Source organism: Euwallacea similis, chromosome 28 (genome assembly GCF_039881205.1).
Source record: "Euwallacea similis isolate ESF13 chromosome 28, ESF131.1, whole genome shotgun sequence".
Classification (NCBI taxonomy): Eukaryota; Metazoa; Arthropoda; class Insecta; order Coleoptera; family Curculionidae; genus Euwallacea; species Euwallacea similis.
The window spans coordinates 1,725,612-1,748,821 of NC_089636.1; the positions used below are offsets into that span (position 1 = coordinate 1,725,612).

The 23,210-nt window shown below is 35.2% G+C and overlaps 1 protein-coding gene across 4 annotated transcripts; it reads left to right on the plus strand.

Annotated features, from left to right (window-relative positions):
• The first annotated feature begins 668 nt into the window (after positions 1–668).
• mAChR-A (muscarinic Acetylcholine Receptor, A-type) lies at positions 669–23,140 on the plus strand. Of its 4 annotated transcripts, none has more exons than XM_066403126.1 (10): positions 669–1,043; positions 10,504–10,661; positions 11,684–11,854; positions 12,191–12,365; positions 12,423–12,556; positions 12,610–12,754; positions 16,527–16,680; positions 16,734–16,936; positions 16,986–17,344; positions 19,789–23,140. In XM_066403126.1, the coding sequence occupies exons 2-10, from the start codon at positions 10,565–10,567 to the stop codon at positions 20,166–20,168; spliced, it is 1,818 nt and encodes a 605-aa protein (XP_066259223.1). In that variant the 5' UTR covers positions 669–1,043; positions 10,504–10,564; the 3' UTR covers positions 20,169–23,140. The 4 variants fall into 4 exon arrangements, with proteins under 4 accessions (XP_066259223.1, XP_066259224.1, XP_066259225.1 ...); XM_066403127.1 differs by having other exon boundaries at positions 16,998–17,344; XM_066403128.1 differs by having other exon boundaries at positions 16,542–16,680.
• The last annotated feature ends 70 nt before the right edge of the window (positions 23,141–23,210 follow it).

Here is a 23,210-nt window from a genome sequence, read left to right on the forward strand (position 1 = left end):
TTATTAGGAATTTTTAAAATGTTTAATTTCACATTAAATTTCAAATTTCAGAAATCATGACGATATAAAAGAGAAAGAGAAACGGAAGATCATATGTCTGTAAGTTATGATATTTATTCCAGGGATTTTTTTGCCGAATGAGGAGAGGCACAATGACGCATTGAACTTATAAAAAACACCTTTTCAGGTACATTCTTGAACATATCCTATCTTCCTCATTTCAGATACGTTTTCTCTAGTCTTTTCTCATGGAGAAGCCTTATTTCAATATAAATTTATTTTATCCAGATTTTGCAGAAACGCATGAATCATTTGAAGCGTCCTTACATTCAGGAAGGTGCACTTTCTAAAAGTGTTCCTAACTATTCGCTACCTACGCAAATTTTGTATTCCCGAAAATCTCAACGGGGCCATTTGGTGTGGTTATTGCACCAGGAGTAGATATAATACGTCTATAAGTTATGGTATCTTTCCCCGAAATTTTTCCTCAGCACGAGCAAAAACAAGCCACAACGAAGTATTTAATTTATACTAACATCTTTTCTAGCATATTTTCGTTTGCACTTCGCTTTTCCTTCACCCTTTTCTTAGAAAGTCGCTAAATTCCTATACAAATTTATTTCAGACGTATTTTGCGGAAACACATGAATCACTTGAAGCATCCATATGTCCAAAAAGGTGCACTTTCTAAAAGAGTTCCTAACCACCCGCTACGCAAAGTTTGTATTCCCGAAAATCTCGATAGGGCCGTTTCAACCCCAATGCGCCCGTTCGGCGCAGCCTCCCAGGGAAGCGAGAACGCCCGATCTGCCAGTTCCCACTCTGGATGTGTATCCAGATTCCGGGAGGACGAAAGGGGGTGGGGGGCGACGACGAGCGACCCGCATCATAGTAGGCGCCCAGCCAGTCCACGCCTATGGACCGAGCTGCATCCTGGCAGCAACGTTGCACAGCAATTCAGCTACAGACACTCAGTGATGTGATGTGTGTTCGTTTTTGATCATGTCGGAACTATGTCCCGGACACAAAATGTGAGCCAGCAGGTAAGTTTCAAGCCTCATTTTGCACCGTTTTTGGGGGTTGCGCCTCGTGCAAGCAGATTAGGCAGCGCCTGGTCCAGGGAGGGTTGCTGCCCGGGAACATTTCGCGATTCACATGTTATTGTTTAACTTCGTTAACCCACACCGCATAATTGTTCAGCAATCCGATTAGCGCTTTTGCTGCCCGATTGGTAAGCCCTCTGTCCAAAGAGGAACGTCGGATTACATCACCGGATTCCTTAAAGGGATTGGAAATGACCGCCGTTTGGCGTCTTAATCAATATAAGTTTTTAATGCAATAATTTAATTCATGGCTTAGTTTTCCGGGGTTTGAATGGATGGCGATCCTGGACAAAAGCATAAAAAGGCAAAATTGCATGCATTAACCTTTTGGGTACATAATAACGATCTAGTGTAAAGTTCAAAAAGCCCACTCAAATATTTTTTGCAGGGTCCATTTCTCATTCATTAGTATACCGCGCAATTATTGAAATGTGTGTTATACATTAATAATTTATGAAAAAGTTCATTGATAAAAACCGACAAGCTCACTAAAATTTGGATGATACAAAATTTGAGACCACTAAAAACCCAAATGTTTTTGCAAGATTTATTTCTTATTTGTTATTGTACAGCACATTTATCGAAATATGTATTACATGTTAATAAGTTATAGAAAATGTTAAAATCAAGGATGCTAAATAGTCAAATTTTTTTTGTTTCTTGTTTATAGCTGATACAGTTTTTGAGATATTTAAGTCAACTTTTGAGTATTTCACAGATTTAGAACCTGCATAATTAAGTTGTCTGAATCAGAACCCAGGAAGTAATCATTTTTCTTCGATCTACCCCCTTTTATAACCCTCAATTTTTTTTTATAGTTGACGGATCATTTCTAAAATTAAAAATTTTTATTTTTAATATTTAAACATCTGGCTGAACATTGGATCTCTCTTATCCTAATCGTTTTTGAGGTATTTTAGTAAATAACCTCAATACATGAAATTATTATATTAATTCTATTTGACGAACATTGACTGATTAGAGTAAACATTGTGTGTTAGTGCTATTTTTAGAAACAGCCCAAAATGGTTACACATACGAAAAAAACTAAAGGAACAAGAAATTTCCTGCAACTGATGATCAATCGCGTACCACAAAAAGTTTGGTATGGTAAAAGGTTGCATATTTCTAAAAATGTGATCATCCTGCAGATTTTTCCAATGAATTGAATAACTTGATGATGTAAATTTCTTAAAGCTTATCAACTTTTCCTCATTAAACTAATGGTAATAAAAAGGATAATAATAATGTGTTTGTTGTGATTCAACTTTCATGAACAGATCTGCAAGTTCTTATAATGAATTGCAGTTCCCTCACTTTTTCGTCATAGTTTCGAAACTACCACCTATCAAAGTACAACAATGCCGTAAGATTCGTGCTCTCACAGCTTACAGCTTCTCTATCATTCCTCATAACATCACTATCACAAATGAATAAGTGGGCAGTCATTTGGTAATTGGTTAAATAATCTAAAAAAGGCTGTTTTTTTTTGTAAAGTTAACATTACAATTCTGTATTTAGTTTCTGTTCGCTGTTCACATCTTTCAAAATAATTCATCGTTTATTTTTCTGAAAATAGACAGCAATAATATCTGTCAAATTTATTATGGTAATTGAAAATATTTGTAGGTTAAAAAAATATTTTAAGCAAATTTTTAAATTATTCTTAGATCAAATATGTGCACATTGCATGAAAAGGAATAATGTTCTCCAGTGAACAAATTCATTACCGGAACTTAAAAAATTTAGGATTAAAAATTAGTAGACACAATATTTCTAACACAAAGTCTTTTAGAAAATGAGGCCCTGAATCGGACTGATTCCTATCAGCAAATTTCTAACCAATTGAACTGATCCCCGATAACTGCCAGCCAATCTCGTTCGTTCAATGTCAGCTGATAGGGCTCAATCGGGTCTGGATCAACTTTTCCGAAAAATAAACATGATGCCAAGATCACAATGTTACATCCCCTCGGTGAATTTGAATCAAAGTCTCAATTTTTCCATGATAGCCAACAATTCATATTTTTATGGTGAAATTCTTCTATATCTTACATTCTTTTTCAATTCAAAAAGCTTGGTGACCTTTAAAAATATAAATTCTTCGAAAATCAAATCATCACCAATTATCATCACTTGTCATGAAAAAAATATAAAACCTCATGGGTGTAAATCAGAATATTCAAAAGTTAATCATTTCTGAACTTTCACATTTATATCACACTAACAAGTTACTTTCGTATCTCATCATAATAATTAGAATCGACTTATAAAACCGCTGCACTATCACAGGTTATATATAATATAAATTAGTTTTACTCTATCATTTCTACGTTATCACACCCACACTATCACTGCTGTTATGATTAAATACTTACAAGATCATCACCTATCATAATTCGCATATATGTACCAAAAAAAAATGCTGACGATTCAGCTATATGTGAATATACCACAAAATATCTTAAAACCTGGAAAACAGGGGCAAATGTGGCAGTTCCTATGAATAGTGTGTGTGTATAATAGTGTGTAATAGTGACAACAAGTTGATATCAAATGTGAATTTAATTTAACCGAATTAGAAGCCAACAACGAAGTGGACTTCTCAAAGAGTTCATCATCGAGGAATAAGGGCGGTCTATCCATAACCAGCAGAATCTTGTAGAGATATTAAAACAACAAATCTAATAAACTCAATTCAAATAGCATATCCCCACGAGGCGAAGGTAAACGTCGGAATGGCAATTTATTTGTAACTTCGACAAGGCCGGGCATTAATTCCAAGTACGATGATACCTACGTTGACCTTGACAGTGAAAGTAATCATCCAACTGAAAAGGACCTAGGAGATATTGCCATTGATGGTGGCATAATCGCTGGCTCACAAGGATCTAGGCGGTGTTGCTGCTAATGACGACATAATCGCAAGCTCACAAAGATCTAGGCGGTGTTGCTGCTAATGGCGGCATAACCGCAAGCTCACAAGGATCTAGGCGGTGTTGCCGGCAATAGTGAGTGGATCCGGATCCGAATATTTTTTTTAGCCGCTGAAATGAATTCATGTGAAAAAATTTGGTTTGACTTCTCTAACTTCTCTAACCTGAACCAAACCAGAAGAAATTGAAAATGTTCTCATCAACAAATTTCCATCTCGTAGTTTGTCATAGAGCATTTTTATGAACTGTCTATTCATTACAATGCTTCGAATGTATCTTTCAAGATGGGTGAAGACATAAACCTGATGAATATTCTTTTTGACGAAGCAACCTTGTCGGAGGGGGTCGCTGTGAAGAAACTTAAGTTTTTTCGTCCAGGAAGAGAAGGCTCTCGAGGCAGTCATGAAACTCGTTTATGCCTTACTTCAATTGTCTTAGTTAATGTGCAAAGTTTGCATCATAAGGTAACTCGAACGGGATTTTTTCTAGGATAAGAAAACGCAGATATAGTTTGTTTGACAGAACATTGATGCTCGAAAGCTGATCACAAACTTTCGTAAGAGGAAAGGTAAGCATGGGAGATCATCAATATATCACAAGAAAAATTCTTGCAAATTTTCTGCATTTAGTGCTTTAAACTGTGTACTACATTAAAGGGGAGCATTTTTTCTGGATACCTTAATATGGCCATGATGTTGGATGGAAATTTTCTGCTGGACCTAGCTGAGGCTTTTTAGTTAGAGAAGGAAATTTTTGACCTGACAAGAGTACAACTGTCGTTGGCAGGGTGACCGCTACTTAAATACATTATTTTTTTAAAAGTTTTCAACACAAGAGCAATAGTTCTACAATTATTGCTAAACGGCTCAATCCCGGCGATCACATGATTATTACTCATAGTTTTGGGAAAGAGTACAGTTAGGAAAGATTAGCTCCCATAAACTATATCGTACTACACCTAAATTTAATTTATATATATTAAAATCATAAATCGAAAAATGATCGTTTGAAGAAGTGCTCAGCGCTTCAGGGGACGTAAGCCGTGCATACAACGCATTTATTTCCGATATATATCATGCAATCAGGGGTAATTGCCCATTAAAATGATATGATGGGCGATCAAAAATAAACAATAATTGGGTTAACAGTCACATAATCCTAAAGGACCGAGACGTGAAAAATGTATTCTGGCTATATAGGAGTTTTATACAATTGAAAATAGAGGCCACATCAATTTTTGGGTTCCTACAGAGCTTTGGCGGGAATTAGAAAATAAAACATCAAAACTAAGAAAGAAATGAAGATCGTAAACACCAAAGGAGAAATTTGGAAAAATATTATTTGTTTGTAACATGAATGAGCGTTACCATGAGTGAAAAAGCAACTTGGATTTAAAGCGTCTTGAGAATTTCATTTATCTTCCTCCTGGATCTTTATAGCCTTAATAAGCTCACAATGCTAGACTTCACATTTTCTATTTTCTTTATATTTAGTTCACAATTCAGTTGTTACAGTTCCCCAAAATCCCAAATATTCCGAAATAAGTGGGATGTAGAGGTCCAAATCGGTACTGGATAACATGTAAGCGGAGTAAAGTTCCAGACAACAATTTATCAAGAGACTTAAATATTCCTTGACCGCTATTGAACAAAAGGCATTAAAGGAAACTTTACCTATTTCTACGAGATATGTAATAGGAGTCAAAGATTTTAGTCTGAATATTTCTTCTGCTGCTCAGTTATCCCGAAGGGATTATTGGCGCTATTATCCCTTTGGGATAATAGTTCTCCACATCTTCAGCTGACGTTTCCAAGTCTGAATTGCTGCTATACGAAGGACTTATTTGTAAGAATATGCAATAGAAAATGAATATAAAACGATTTTCCATGTAAACCATCAGCATGTAGCATGCACCACAATTTATGTTCGATAATTAGAATGCATGCATTTTAATTGGTAAAGTTATGTTCGTGAATTAGCCCGACTATATAAGTTATAAATTAGTTTCAGGAGACGCCATTTTCGATTGGGGGTAGCTCGTGGCGTATAGATTTTAATATGATTATTCGGCCAATCCATCAAACGATTCCCCAATTGAAAGCCTTGACTTGTTAGTGTGGAATTCGTCTACACAAAGTTAACTTTATTCTTAATTTTCTCCGCTGACGGAGATACCTTTCAAAGCGAAACAATTTCGGAGTTCCGTGTTCCATAACAAAGTAACTCAAAAGTTCGTACATGGAAACATAAAAGTTTCTTGGCCATTGATAACAAAGTCTTGTTTCGCAGATTGAAGTGATTCGGACGAGAAGGTAATCGATAGTGCCGGGCAAATAAATAAGCTTAACCTAGAATGAGATGCAGCATTGATATACAGGGTCTCCGTTTTGGGAGCCAGCCTTGGTGATTTCGGTAACTATAAAAGGTACAAGGACGATTGGGAAAGGGCAATGTTACGTAATTTGGAATTCAACAATTCGCTGAATGATTTCGAGGATAAGTTCGAAATTAGACCTGAGCTGTAGACTGCAAACCTAGTAACTTAGACAGTTATTAGTTGCTTTGAACAAAATTGGTTCGTGTCTCAGAATAGGTTTCAGTATATCGATTAGCGGGTTCAGGACAAACAGCGAAACTCCTTGTTATTGAAAGAAAATCAACGTTTTGACTATATATTTGGTCTTTCTTAGAGCTAAAACACATACATACAACGGAGCGCTTAATAGCCAAATAACATGACCACGAGACGTAGAGGACAGAAAATTTGATATTAATTAAAAGAATAATTAACTTTTTTAACTAATTTAAAAAAATAAAAAACCTTTATACAAAAACATAAAAAAAATCAAACATAAAACAAAAAATATTTAAACTAAAAATTCATTACAAAGTGGTTGATTATGACTGACTCACAGAGTGAATTTCTCCATTAAAAATTTGGCAACCATGGGTCCAATTTTGTATTTTGAGAAACGGAACCTTCCCCAGAGAACGATGACCGAATGACTTGGGAAAGTAGCACCGACACGTACAAGGTTAACAAAGATCCAATGTAATTTTCGAAGAACATTGTAAATATAATATTTCCAAGGACCAAGAATTTTACCACTGAAATGTTGACCGGACGGAGAATTTGGCAACATTTTACATGATTTAATAAACTAGAGGCATCAACTTCCCATTCCTTCACCTTTCGTTTAATAGAAAGCAAATTTAAACAGAAGAGGATATACAGGGTTATTCACTCAACACATTAATTAAAATGTTTCAAGGATTTAAAAGGGATACGAATTTGAAAATTTGGAGTTAAGTTAGCTTCGACGTGAACAATTTTTAAAAAATATTTTAACTTTTTGTCACTTACGCTTTAACCGGAAATAGCTGTTAACTTGTTTATTTCAAATGGGACCTTGGAATGGGATACTGCTTAAAATTATAGGGGGTTGTATTAAAAAAATAGACTTCTGCAATTTAAAAAATGCGAATATTAGGGACTGAATTTTGAACACCCTCTATAAAAATAGCAAAAGTGTAAATTTAAGACTATGTATTGATATTCTGCAAAATATGAAGATTATGTCTTTAATAACTGCGTAGATATGCAATTTTAAATTTGATCATTACGGAGGCACTTAATATAAGGTCAAATATCTCAAAAACGGTAAGAGCTAAGTATAGGAGATTATACAGAAAATACGTATCAACTATTACGTAGAATCTAAAAATAAAATAATATACTGGGGTCCCATTTTAAGTAAGCAAGTTGATAGTTATTTCCAGTTAAACTGAAAGTGACATAAAGTTGAAAATATTTAAAAACGATAGTGCACGTCGAAATTAACTTAACTCCAAATTTTCAAATTCGTATCACTTTTAGATCTTAGTAAACTTTTAAATAAACGGGTTGGATGAATAACTCTGTATACCGAGTGTCCGTTTCTAGAAATTGATCATAAACACCTTGGTAACTACAAAAAAATGCAAGGTTAGTTGAATTGGGATCAAATTGATGACGGTTTCTGAAAATCGAAACGTAAGACTTCAAATATGACATCGCTTCGCCGTGGAAGAGGAAAAATTGTGATGATGCAGTCAATAACTTTTAGTTACCTCATCAAATAAATCGAGGAAGAAATCAATTATATTATATTTTATTAATAGATTTTTCCAAAAATTTCAGTTTTTTTTTAAACAACCCTAAGTCATCGAAATTTTTCGAATTTTGAAACGACATATTCTTAGACTTCAATTTGTGCAACTTTTTCCCAATTCAACTGTCCATCATATTAATTAGAGACACCCTGTATAAGGACACACAGATATGTAAAATAAGCCAAAAATGTTCTTTTAGGAGAACTGTCAGGCTTTTATTTTTACCAGGCTCGCTCCAGTGGATGAAATCGTTAATGTCAATTTGCTATAGTCTTAATATCGGATGACTACCTAAATCTTAGTAAAAGCCCAGACATAATGCATGCGACTTTGCTTTTCATCAATCATAAGAACGACAGCGAATTTGTCTTATGTGATATTGGTCAGGGTTAATGGTGTCATTAACGTGAATTCAAGTGAAGTGTTACTTAAAACAAAGATGTTTTCAGTGAACATTTCACGAAAACGTCTTTAAAGGCAATAAAATTAAATTCAAATTGAAAACTGTAAAAGCCAAATGTCTGCTGGCATACTCACCTCGTTTATTTGTCCAATTGTTGGACACGCGTGCGCAAATGTATGCAGGAGTAGAATCAGAGACGGTTCCTACCAAGATATTTGAAACGACTAATAATCTTATTAGGAAATACTGAAATGAAGGAAAGAGATTATTCGAAAATTAAGGAAACGAGAATAAATGGAATTTTCTCCTCTTTCTGTTTCCATTTCGGCTTAAGCGGCAGGGAAAAATAAACCGGCCTTTAATTGAATCGGGAAATCACCTATTTCCACTGACTCATATTTGTGAAATAATAAGACGTCTCCGAAAGTAGTTCAGAGGCGAATTTACGATTTATGTGGTGGGTTTGTAACCTTAATATGTATCGTTTTCATTGACAATCTATTGATCCGCTCGAGCTCGCTTAAGCTGAACAGTACTCGTACAAGCTGAATAGTACGAGTCCCTCTGACTTTTTAGCTCTTTGACGCAGTGTGAAAACTTTGACTAAGCCGAGAAAATGTATAGGGTATCCGTTTCCGGAGCTCAACTTTGAGGATCTCGATATTTACAAAAGATACGAGGTCAATAAAATTTAGGTGTAAAGTTGCGCAATTTAGAAACTGCACTTTAACGTGTAACACATCTTTATAATTAGAAAAAAATTGATTTCAAAAATGAGAAAATTAGAGATGGTGCTCTTAATAAAAAGCAAAGTTAATGATCGTCGTCAAAAATTAAAACGTTGGATTTCAAATGTGACATCGCCTCGTTGTGAAAGAGGAAAAGTTTCTATGATAAAATGTGAATAATTTTGAATTAATACGCCAAATAAGTTGAGGAAAAACAAAAAGGTTTTTTCCATAATTTTTTTTCAAATATCTTCGAGAGTCATCGGAATTTTAAAACGGCACATTCTTGAACTCCAAATTGCGCTATTTTTCCGTAATTTAACTGACCCCGTATTTTCTATGGTTATTGGAATTCTCAAGGTTGAGCTCCAGATAACCCATATACGCCTTAAAGTAAGGGTTTGTATCATATGCCTCAACCTTGTTAGTATAAATTGACTCACTATGTATAATAATACTTATTTTTACTGATACATAAAGAGCAAATTGGGTGTATAACATTCTCAAAATTAATCATAATCAATTAAACTTGGAATTAATAATACTTATTAGATTTTGATGACAGTGTGGCACATTTCACCGGATGAGGAGCATTTTCCATTTACGGGTGGCAGAGATGAACGTTAGTGTTATCGATTAGACCTAAAATTTCATTGCTGCCGGAACTAATCAACTTTGAAGGTCGTTTAATGTGAAATCAGGTGAATTTTAAATTACGAGAGGGAAAACTGTTGATTTTGCCCAAGGAAATCTCGGTTGAAAGAAGTCATAACTAATTTGAGATAAGCGGTCCTTGCAGCTTTAAATGCACATGTGCATTCATACTTTTTTCTGAGCCTCCAGGCGATTCGTAGGAGCCTCTTCATGTTCCCTGCCATTTGGGTCGTTTGCGTACCGGTGATTTTGAATTGGTAAGCATTTTTGTTTTAACACCTTTTATGCTACCATAAAAGCTTAAAAAAGGCTGATAAAACTTAATGGATGTTGCAGTTAACATTTGCTCTGCAAATTTCCTGATGAAAAAGCCCGACTGCACAACTCGTCAGCTCGTACCGTCATTAATAACAAATCAACTGTAAATCATTTCATTACATGCGGGATTGGTATCGTTTGTGTGTACTCATTAGAGCTTTAGCCAACTATTCTGTACATAAATCCACAAGTTTTTAATGGTTTTCCAGCTTCAGCGAGGGCGAGCAGGCGACATGCGGCGACATCCAGCCATAGGGTCCTCGTGACAACATGAACACCTCGTCACCGACGAACTTATCTGTCGACATCTTTGCTACCCACGAGGCAAAGTATACTATCACTCAAGTCGTCTTCTTAGGCACCATAGGTAAGAAGTCGAACAAATTATCTTTAAATCCGTACGAGGTAAATTTTCACTCCAACAACGCCACCCTATATCACCAAGGCAAGCAAGGATTCATGCTAGAAATATATCATAATATAAATATCCTGAAGAACATCTTTATTCAGATTTCTTAGGTATAACACCACTGAATTTTCCTCTCAAAGCAAGAGTAGGTATGCTTTTTTTTAAGAAGTTGATTTTTTCCTTTCGGCATGCCGATAATCTAAGGTCCGTCCCTCTCCTCGACATGCTGATAGCTTAAGTCCTCTTCCTCCCCTCACAAGGCTTTTTTGTCTGCCTCTTATATCAGCCATAAGTACCGAGATTCAGCATCGTTTACATCACTTAGTTAATTACAATCATCGATTCTCCGTTCCTTCTTCAACTTTCGTTTAATCAAAACGAAAGTTCAATTAGGAGTGAATATACAAGGTACCCATTTCTGGAGCTCACTCATTTGGATCTTGCTAACTATAAGCTAACTAAAGATTTGAAATCGATGAAATTGGGGCAATATTACGCAATTTGCAGTTTTCCAAAATTGAATTTTTTTTAATACCCTCGAAACTCATTGAAATTTTTCAAATTGTAAAACGGCATATCTTTGAATTTCAAATTGTGCAATTTTATCAGAATATAACCAGCCTAGCCTCTTTTATGATTATCGAGATTCTCATGGTTGAGGTTCCGAAACGGACATCCTGTACATTTCCACTCCTGATAGGCTTTCTTTCGATTAAACGAAAGAGCATGCCTTCTATTATGAGTCACATGATATTCTTTACATTGTAATAAAAGTATTGAAAACTAGTATCTTTTACGTATCTATTGGCGCATTTATGGTATCAGTAACTGCATACTACAATACATTCTCTAGAAACAAAAATTCTTGATTTGACAACTCCCGACCTTCATCGGTCTGAAAGTTTTAACCTACTAATTATAAATATATTTTAAATAAATGAATTAATAAAAAGTTCCTATAGAATTTTGTTTCCCTTTAGCTGCAATTTTGTCACTGGTAACAGTGGTGGGAAATATTATGGTAATGATTTCGTTCAAAATCGACAAGCAACTTCAAACAATAAGCAACTACTTCCTGTTCTCCCTCGCCGTCGCTGATTTCGCAGTCGGACTCATTTCAATGCCGCTCTTCACCATTTACACTTTACTAGGTAAGTTTCCTTCACCACTAAGCACTTTTAGGAAAACATTATTAACGTGTTACTATTAACGAGGAATTAATAGATTCTTTCTGCGGTAGACAGCGTATGGGCGTATGGCCTACATTAGCAGATTTAATTTTGTTTTCCCCCATCCAATTATGCACTGCCCTGAATACATAATATGACCTAAATACCTACTGGGTCGCATTAACAGCTCAACAATACATTTTTATTGACAACAAAAAAAATATGTCCATGACACGAAATTACTGCATTATGAATACTACTTTGATTTTCATGGTTTCTTAATTTTTTATCCTTTTCTTTACAATTTTCACTTTTTAGGTTATTGGCCCTTAGGCCCTTTAGTCTGTGACACGTGGCTGGCTCTGGACTACCTCGCTAGCAATGCTTCGGTGTTAAATCTCCTGATAATTAGTTTCGATCGTTATTTCTCTGTGACACGGCCACTTACTTATCGTGCCAAAAGGACCAATAAAAAGGCTGCATTTATGATAGGGTAAGATATACGACCTCCTTCTTAAGTCTATGCCCCGGATAACTTTCCGATTTCCAGGAGTGCGTGGGGTATAAGTTTGCTTTTATGGCCTCCGTGGATTTACAGCTGGCCTTATATCGAAGGACAGCGCACGGTGCCCGACAACGAGTGTTATATTCAGTTTATTGAAACCAACCATTATATCACATTTGGTGAGAAACCAAAAAAACTACCAATTGGCAGTGATGCTATGGTTATATTGTAGGTACGGCGATTGCGGCCTTTTACGTTCCAGTTTCAGTGATGATTTTTTTATACTGGCGAATCTGGAGAGAAACAGAAAAAAGACAGAAAGACTTGCCTAACCTGCAGGCGGGTAAAAAGGATAATAGTAAAAGAAGCAATTCTAGGTAAGGCTTGACATTAGAAAGGTCTGAGGTTCAAATTGATCATTGTATATGTTAAATGTCAGACATCGACAAGTTGGTCCATGTCTCGTAGAGTGTAGGCGATAGAAGAATGGTGTAGTTGCCCGTTTTTCATGTGTTACACAGACATTTAGAAACTGCACTCACACCTATTTGCAATTAACACCCTAAAGAGAAAATGTTGAGGACAAAATGATGTTGCCTATAATAATCGAAGTATCATCGAGAAAAATTTTAAGTAAATCCTTGTTGACGCTTTATAAAAAAAACATCATAGTTCTTGGTAAATTTTACCACTCTGAATGATCCAGGAATTTCCAAATTTAGTTTCTCAGACACCTTTTATGTTGCCTTTGAGTTCCTGGCGCAGAAAGATCCAGACAGTTAAAGTTTCAGGCAAATTGGGAATGCAGCAACCACCCAATCTGCTTTTATTGAAGTGTGGAGATCAAAATGTTTTGTGCCAAAGGTAAGAAATAATCACTGACCTACTTTAACTCGGAATAAATCCTAACATTCCGAAGCTCATAAACCTTGAAAACAACGGAAAAATATTGAATATTAAGGACCAAAGTCTATGGAAAGCAACAAATTTATGTCAAAAGCATTTGCATCACATTTATTCGCGCGGTTCCAAAAACCTTCATAGGCGAGCCATAAAGGTTTGTCACATCCACCGAATTCCTTTGATCGTCCAATGAGTACTCTTTTCGGTTTCTTGAAGTGAATCAAACTGGAAAAAGCATTAAGACCAATCAATTAGAAATAGAAAATATCAGGGAACAAAAGTCTTTCTATATTGGTTAACTGGTAATGGAGAGAGTCAGGGAAATTATATAGAGAAATGTCTACAGTTTTTAAGTTATAAAAGATGTTTCTCAATCCTGATCAGTGCTTTGAGGGAGTTCAATTCTATTGAACAAATGTTAAAATGTAAAAATTAAGAATCAAGGAATAAGAGTTACGATAATCCCAGTTCGTATTTGTTATTTGATCATAGAGAAAGCCAAGCAAGTCATTTATAGAGAATCCTCTGCAATGACATAAGATGTTTCTCAACTCTCCTCAGCAATTTGAATGAGTTCACTTCTATTCAGCCAGTTGAAAAATGAAGCAAGGCACCTACGTAAGCCCTAATGATGTTACATTAATCATATGAAAATCAAGCAGCAATTTGAAACTCACAGAGTACTCAAGAGAAGGCGAACTACAACCAGTTCCATTTAGAGCTTCCAGCACAGTCATTTAGAAGTTAATGTATTTGACTATCATCGTCATCAACAGTATTGGAAATTGCCGAAATTGGATTGTTAACTTCAAATAATTAAAAAAAAAAAAGAAAAATCTTTCTCGATGAACACCATCTTTTATATTTCATACTGGAGATAGAAATATAAAAATTGCAGAGGCCCTGGATAGGGATCGCCATAGGGGTGATTTTAGCGGCCTTAACAAAAATTCAACTATAAAAAAGCTCGAGAAGTAGCTTATTTTCTTAAAATAGTTATCCGCCATGACTTCACCAATAAGTCTTAAATGTAGAAAAAATATTTTGATGCCTGGCAAAATGATCAAAGATTGATTGACTGAAAGAGAGAAAACTTGATGTGGACCAGATGCAGCGCCTTGACAACAACCTCTGTTCCGTTCCAAAGATATTTGTACAGGGTTATCCAGGCAAAGGTTATTTTTTGAATCATCACTTGTCACTCTGCAATACAGTGTGTCCTCGGACTCCTATGAGTTAATTTGTGATTTCATAAAAAAAATCAATTATGGGGATGTACGTATATGAGGCTAATGAAGGTAAATTTTAAAATTAGTGATAACCTTACAGGGATCCAAAAAAAAAACGGGACATTATAAAGTGTTATTTTTTTAAATGGAACCATCTGCATTTTTTCACATGACAAAATCTTCTCTTGATTCTTTGTTAGTTCCTGGATTTTTTTTGCCCTGGGATGCAGTAGCTCGAAACTACGATTTTAAAGGAAACTTTAGATATTTGCACTGCCTCATAAAGAAATGCAAGTCGCAGTTAGCTTAGGTTAGATTTTGATAATTTTAGGACGGATTCTCCCGTAAGATCACCTTAGCAGGCACGAATATTCATTTACCCAAAAATACATACAGGGTGTTCACAATAACAACTTTAATTTTCACCTTTTGAATTTCAATTTTCTTGATTTTTTCAAATAGGATGGCGTGTTCTTTATGATGTACGACGAAAAAAATTCAATTTTTTTCATTTTGATACGAAATAATGTCATATTTATCTTAATATTAATGGAATTATTAATTATTTCAGGAAAATCTGCATTCATGGCTATGAGTATTTAGCATGCGTTGCTACAGTTTCGATGTTATATGTTTTAAATTTTGACAACTCTTTGACTTCCTGAATAATTCCTCTTATGCTATTGTTTGGGTTTTCTACTACTGATAAAGTGATGTCCAGTTCACTTTCTTCTCCTAAGATCCTCTTCGTTCGACTTTTCTTTTCATAATTAACACTTCCTGTCCATCCAAAACGTTCCTTTAGGCCGTTCAAGATTTCTTACATTAGAAAGTAATCTATTTAGAAATCGTTGTGCTTTGTTAGGAATCGTTATGTTGAGATATTAATAAACAGTGATGAACCAATTATATAAATCAGATTAATAAGTTCTTGTTGAATATACTTCATTCTAATGACCAGTTTTAAAATACATAGATTTCGAAGGAATAGAAAACCTAATAAAAAATATACAAGCTGCCAAAGTTTAAAATAAAAAACATCAAAACCATGGCAACGTATGTTTAACACTCAGGCACTTAGCCATGAATGAAGGTTTTCCCAAAATAATTAATAATTACAGACGTTTAAAATACAACAGACGTTTAAAATAAATAGACATTATTTTATGCCAAAATGAAGAAAATTGATTGAATTTCTTTTCGTCCTATGTCATAAAAACACACCATCTTATTTAAAAAAAATTAAATAATTCAAGTTGAAAAGGTGAAAACTAAAGTTTTTATTGTGAACACCCTGTATGTATTTTTGAACTAAATGAGTATTTGTGTCTGCTAAGGTAATCTTACGTGAAAACCCATGTTAAAATGATCAAAATCCACCTTAAGCTAACTGCGTTATTATTTTTTTTATGACGCACTGTAATTGTCTAAAATATCTTTTAAAACATCATAACTTCGAGCCACTGCATTCCAGGGTAAAAAAAATCGAGAAACTAACATAAGATCAAAAGAGAATTCTATCAAGTGAAAAAATACAAGTGGCTTCATTTAAAAAAATTAGGCTTTATGACGCCCCGCTTTTATGGTACACCCTGTAATAAAATTTAGTTTCATTAGTACCATATACATCCCCATAATTGATTTTTTTATGAAATCACAATTAAATTCATAGGAGTCCAAGGGTCTATTAAATGGACATCCTGTATAATAGCAGCCTTACTATATCCCATTAGAGATGAAAATTGGTAATAAAAGTTATGGTATATTCAAATTTAATCTATTGATTTGTTAGGGCAGGAATTTCGTATGCTTATTGAATTTCTGGACAAATCCTGGTTCTCTAATACAACTACTGACTTCTTTCTTCCCTTGAGGTGACAATTGTATTAATGGGGGCACTTTTCAACTTCTTGTACGGTAGCTTGCACATTTAGAAGCTTTCTAGGTAGCACTTTTAGACGTTCGATGTTCTAAATGTGAAAACTAACCCTTTTATTAGCTAATCACATGTATACAGTGTATTCGTGTGCAGCGACGAAGCGACCAACGTCTGTTCCACGGTTGACGTGGACGACTGGAGGAGACCAAGGTCGGAGTCTTCAGCTGCAGAGACGGACTCTGCTTACATGCAGGGTTCGGTCAGTGCAGGCCCCTTTCGCAGGAAGCGAGGGGTGAGGAATCACCAACAATTTGAGTCTTAATTAATTTGATTGTTGAGCTGCAGAGGACTCCTGCAGAGAGGGGTTTCACTGGAAGTGCAAGACGTTTGCGTGCCTGGTGCATCGCGTGGTGGCACTCTGGGAAGGACGATAGTGACACTGAGGACGAAAGTCCTAGTGAACAGGGTCAAGGCTACATCACTCCCATGTCTTTGGACACACCTCTGCCTAGTTCGGTTTCGAGGTGTACATCGCTCAATGTTATTAGGTCAGTAGAGTCCCAAACTCTCTTCCTGCCTCACTGTGATATGTGTTAGATCTCCCTACAGGGACCCGTACGCGACTCGTGATGGTGGTTGGTCAACCAGCAATCAAGCGAACATAACTCCCACCCGTTATACTCCCCGTGAATCGCGAACTCTTCCTATGGCCAATCGGATGGCGGGCAGATCAGGGTCTTCAGACAGTGTATATACTATCGTAATTAAGTTACCTGGGGACACGAAAGACAGCCACCATTCCGAGCAACCATCGATCAAAATGATTCCGGAGGATGGGACAGAGCAGACCTACAACAGTGCCAATAAGCTAAATTCAAATTCGACTGTCTTCTCCAATCATGTAAATAGGAGGCCGTCTGCCATGCCGGATGTGAGGATACCGCTAAATGCAAAAGGTATGTTTTTTCATGAAGGTTACAGTGTATTTATCAACCTGAAAATGAACGTTTTTGACGTACAGGGTGTCCTGAAAATGCATGCCAAAAATGGTACCGTGAGATTATCTGGGTCAGTACATTAAGATTCGGTTAAAAAATTATTTGAAAAACTATCTCGTTTAGACGTTATTGACGATTAAAGTTATTGAAAAAAAAAATGTTTTTTGCTATATCTGGAGAATGCTTGAATGGATATACAGGGTGATCCATCGGGAATGGGACATGGCGAAACCTGAGATAGAGGGAATATTTTTATTATTGTAACAAAATTATTTAAAAAATAATTTTTAAATAATTAAATTTAAAAATTTGTTTATATTTTTTTATAAAAATTTTTATATTTTTTTAATAAAATTTTTTTAAATAATTTTTTAAAAGTCACTTTACTTTTGTAAAATTGGATAAATAAACAATTTAAGTCTTTCTTTTATTCATGTTTTATTTAATGACTCCGGCTTTTTGTCTTAATAATTTGCATGCACGGTCAGCTTTAGATGCGTTTTTCTCGAAAACCGTTGCTTCTAGCGATTCGACTAAGGTATATCTTTTCTCAGCAGAAAAGGTGGAGAAATAGTTTTTTCTACTTGAAAGTGACATACATCGTGACACAAAAAAGTTGTAACTGTTTAAAGGCGTCCTAGTGGTCGCTGGTGGCGCCCTCTAGAAGATGCAGTCTAATCGTTCATAAATTTGAATTTCACATCTTAAGAAATCTACAGATACAAAATTTCATAAAATTAGTTTGATGGAGTTGAAAGTTATTAAAGAATACGTGATTTATTTTTTCAAAATTAACACCCTGTATCTCGGTTATTATTAACTTTTGGTAAAACATAAATTTATGCAAATCGGATTATTTTTACACCAAGAATCCGTCTATGCTCTGTGTCTCATTAATTAAGAACAACCCTGTATAGTGGAATCATATCACAAAGTTCTCTATAATTAGGTACTGGTAGCACCGAGGACTTAATTCAATGCAATAACTTGTCCTTATACTTCCGTAACTCCAACCATTTAGATATTTTTGAACCTTAAAAAGGAGTATTCTATAAGAAAAAAATATATATATTATAGAAAGGCGCAGACGCAAATAGAAGTAACTTTTCTATATTTTCCAGCTCATTAAAAAGTCATTCGTATGTATTTCCATAAACACCAACAATGCATCCAGAATGTCTAGTTAAGCAATTGCATAGTGAAAACAAACGTCTAGATCTTGCATAAAATTCTTAACAAAAAACAAAATTGTTGATGCAAAACAAGTCCATCATTAATAATGCAAACCTTCAACACAATAAGAAATAAAGAAAGCGACTCCGGGGATTTCAAATTTTGCATTGCAAGAGTCTTGCAGCTGGACCGGGATCAGACCTAGACTTAATCAAATACAAGGTGTCCGCTTCTATAACTTAAACATCTGGATCTCGGTAGCTATAAATGATACGAGGTTGGTTAAATTAGGGTAAAGTTATGCAACATGAAGTTTAAGAAAATGCTTTTTTAAAATTCTAAAGATTCTGATGACTCAGGTGAGTTCGAAAAAATTGACATTTTGGGAAAAAGTGTTTATTTTTTCGGCTTATTTGATGAGGTAACTCAAAATGATTGCTACTTCATCAATACAATTTTCTTCTTCTATTGTACAACGCGACGATGTCATATTGGAACCAATGTTTCTATTTTCGGTAACTATCATCAACTTTGCTTTTTATTATGGATGTCATCTTGAATTCCTACATTTTTTAAAGCTTATTAGGTTGATATAATGCAAAATGAATGCAGAAATTAAGAAGATGAATAATGCTTGGAAGTGGAGGGTTAAAGTCATTTTTTCAAATTTTGAAACGGTATATTATTGAACTCCAAATTGTGCAACTTTGACTCAACTGAACCGACCTTGTATCTTTGATGGTTACCAAGATCCTCATGGTAAGGCTCTAAAAATGGACACTCTGTATAGAAAATCGGGATTAAGATAAAGAGTCGAATAGGACCCCAAGGGAAAGTTCAATAAATAAATATCAATATCAAGATTATACATTTTATTCTTGAATTTGATTTAATGCCGTTTCACCGAAAAATCTTTGGTTTGAAAAGAGGTAAATTGAGGAGAAAAAAGGGCCCCTAAGAGGCTAATCGAAAAGCTCCCCGCCAAGCGTTTATACTACTACTACTGCTTTCACGGGGTCAAACACATTTTTATCCTTCCCAATTTTTTTGTCGTTTATCTCTGGCCATTTTTCCCGAAAATTAGAAATCCCATTCCAATTTACGCCTTTTGCTTCAAGATCTAAGAGACATTAGTAAGGGAGTGAAAGAGATATTTCTCTACAAGGTACCAGGATTAATCGAAGCTTGACTATTGGGTTCCGTGTACAATGGACATTGAATTTTTCCAGGTATTCCGAAACATTTGGCCGGGAAAGCATTGCTGGCAAATGCGACGAAGAATCACGGCAAGAAAAAGAAGAAAACTCAAGAGAAGAAGGCTGACAAAAAGGCGGCCAAAACGTTGTCCGCCATCTTGCTGACGTTCATCATCACGTGGACGCCGTACAACATATTGGTGCTGCTCAAGCCGGTCACTTTTACCAGCGACCGGATCTCTCCTAAACTGTGGGACTTTTTCTACTACTTATGCTACATAAACTCTACAATAAATCCCATGTGCTACGCCTTGTGCAATGCGAGCTTTCGCAGGACCTATCTGAGAATTTTGCAGTGCAAATGGCACAGTCGAAACCGGACGGGAGTAAATCGTGGGTTTTATAATAATTGAATTTCCTTTAGGTGACTTTTTAGAGAATATTTTTCTTTTTCGTCATTCTTGTAAAAGTAATAATCGATTTGTGGCTATATTAGCTAGAAAAGTGAGATTCTGTGACGAGGTTCTATGATAAAAAAGTTCGAGGTAAATGTTGATTTTTTCTTCAAAATTTGCTTCGAATTCATCAAAAATAACCCCCACGTAAGTGTCGTGAAACCACTCGTGTACCTACCACGTGATCAGTGTCACCCTCATAACCCAACCCACGAAAACCGCAAAAGTACCCAAAACCAATAGTAATTTTCCAAACCCTACCGAATAATTGGCTCTTTCTAGATGTTTTTTATATTTGTAATCGTATCTGACGCTCAATAAGTGTTCTAAATTGTGCGTAAAGGACTGAGAAATATTTTAATATAGCCCTTATTACGGTGCCCTCTTCAGGCTGTAAGGATTTTGCAGGGTTTACAGTAATTTAATTTAAGGAGCTTTTGGAGAATGAACGGTGGTTAGCTCAAGTTTAATGTGCCAAAAAATTGTCTTTCCTAGCAATATTGTACAGTAAGCGGTAAATGAGATGGTTCCTGAGGATCTTATCGAAAGTGTGCAAAACCCTTAGACCCTCCAGAGGTCACAGTACTATTGATTAAGCTTAGAAGTAAATAATGAAAAGAACAAAGATATTTATACTTATAGAGGCTGTGTGTTAGATTTAGTTTTGTTTGACAGTTTACGACCAAAAGAACAAGAATTGAAATGGTTAGTTCTTCCGCGTCCATTGTCCCAGGCAGGCTCAACTAGGACAATGGCCAGCGATCTTTATTTTCCAAGAAAGTAGACCCACTGAAGCAGTTCTCTGGCGAATAACAATAATTGAGGAGCTTTGGAGGAAAACGGCGGTAAAGACCATTTTTCTAAGTTGCAAAAATACTATACTTTTTTTTTGCTTTTACACGCGGATATTCGTTGAAGTCATTGGTTCGAAACGTCCAAATTAAATGTTCTCCTGTTACATACCGGATGTGCCAATATAGCATGTAATCTGTCGCTGTCTCTTTTCATCACTAGAGTTAAAGCAAAAAATTCAATTCAAGAATTGTAGAAAAAATGCATGTTTCAAAGTTACAAGAGAGCTTGCAGGTGGTTGCAAAAAAGCGTGGAATTCCAAAAATAGACTCTTTTTAACTGGGAAAAACAAACAGTTTTTTACTAAGTTATTTCCAAAATAGCTGAGGATAGGTGCAGAACATGCTCCATAAGAGTTGAACAGAACGAAGAATAGAACATCATAGAAGATGCAGAACATACATAGAGCGAACCATTGCGATCTGAGACCTATTGTAATTTACTTAATGTAAGGCGCCCTTTGTGCCTTACTGGTCGTCCCCTAATAGGTTCTCCGAGAACCTTAGCACGTTTCTGAAAGACGTCCTGTTTAGGCGTTCTGGCACGATTACTGCGGTCCTGAAGAGATCAAAATTTTCTCTAATAAAATAAAAAATTATAAAAATTCGTTATACCATTATGGGAAGTTCGCGCCACTTGCCACGAAAACAAGTTTCATTTTGTCTATCAGTTTTTTCATCCCCGGACAAATGAGTTTTTACCCTTTGCAACGTAAATTTATAAAATGAATTAAACCTACCGTCTTACTGTCATAGGTCGAATTCGATTATTTGCAACAATAGGCAGTTTGCGGTAAACCGAGTAAAATACAATATTTCTAGATAGGAAAATGTAAATCGGTAAAAACCAAATTACTCTCGTAATCTCTCACTTGCCACGATAATAAATCTCATTTTAATTATGAGTTTTTTCGCTCTCGAATGAATTTGGGATTTTCAGCTTCTACCACAAACTCCGTTTTATTTCAAGCTCAGTCTGATCCAGGTTAATCGACGAAAAATAAGAATTTTGCTGCAAATCTCCTCAATTGGCCCCAAAGCTATTCAGATTTTTTTACTATGCTCTTAAACCTGTGCAGAAACTTAAATCTGTTTTTGAACGCACTTTCACTATGCCTCAATCCGTCAAACCCATGCAAATTTCCATCATGCTTTTTCAAGAAATTGTCTTCCAGTGTTTACAAAGAATCTCTTTCAATTCTGTTCAAAACAAAAAAAAAACGATTAAATTTACTTTCACGAAAGTAGTTTTGAGGTTTAAGCCAAAATAGAATTTAACTGTTTTTACCACAATTAGTCGTGCTCGGTGCCACATTTCCCCTCTAATATTTTCATTTGTATAATTTGTATGTTGTACTGTAACTAGCTCTTCTCGTGTAACGTAATTTCTTACGTAATGTTAGAGGCTTCTTGAATTGATTTTGTACTTTTCTTACACTGTGAGTAACCAGATCTTTCTCGGAGAAAATATCATGTAAATGAGATCATTGACATTTGACCTAAAACCGACTTTTGATGATTTATTGGTAGATAATTAGTAAGTGAGATGCGGTGTACTTGCTCACTATATACATTATGATACATGGTACTTAATTTTAAGGAGCAATATATTTTTCAGCTGAATTAATATCAAGTATTATTAAACTATAAAAGAAATATCCCAAGGTTTTGATTTCACTATAGAGAAGGCCGTTCGGCCCGGTATAGTGTACTATAAAGGTAAATATAAAGAAAAATCATTCCTAAAATAATAAATACTTATTATCTTGTATAGCGATCAGGTAAGCCTACCATACTTACAAAGCCATTTAACGCACATTAGGTACACCAAAACCATTCAGAATGTAAACCCTTAACAAATATACTTTTACCAAAGTATAACGGTAAACTAGTGGTTTGTAAAAATGATGTTAATAAATAAAATGTTGTTTTATATATTAATTTTAAAAAGGAAATTTTATTAAGACTCCCACAGAATCACTGAAACTTATTACGGGTATTATTAAATAAATTAATATGTAAATGATTATTGAATTATTGTATAAAACTGAAGTAATAAAGGTGAAAAGACATCTGCAACACATTTTATTCATAATAGAATAAGGAAGGTTTGAACGATAAGTATAGGGCTTGATACTTTGCATGTAAG

What these genes read in the sequence shown, in the direction of transcription:
- mAChR-A (XM_066403126.1), top strand. Translation starts at nt 10,565, where the DNA reads ATGAACACCTCGTCACCGACGAACTTATCTGTCGACATCTTTGCTACC. An exon ending in CACCATTTACACTTTACTAG is followed by an intron (nt 11,855 to 12,190) that starts GTAAGTTTCCTT and finishes TTCACTTTTTAG; the next exon opens with GTTATTGGCCCTTAGGCCCT. An exon ending in ACATCGCTCAATGTTATTAG is followed by an intron (nt 16,937 to 16,985) that starts GTCAGTAGAGTC and finishes GATATGTGTTAG; the next exon opens with ATCTCCCTACAGGGACCCGT.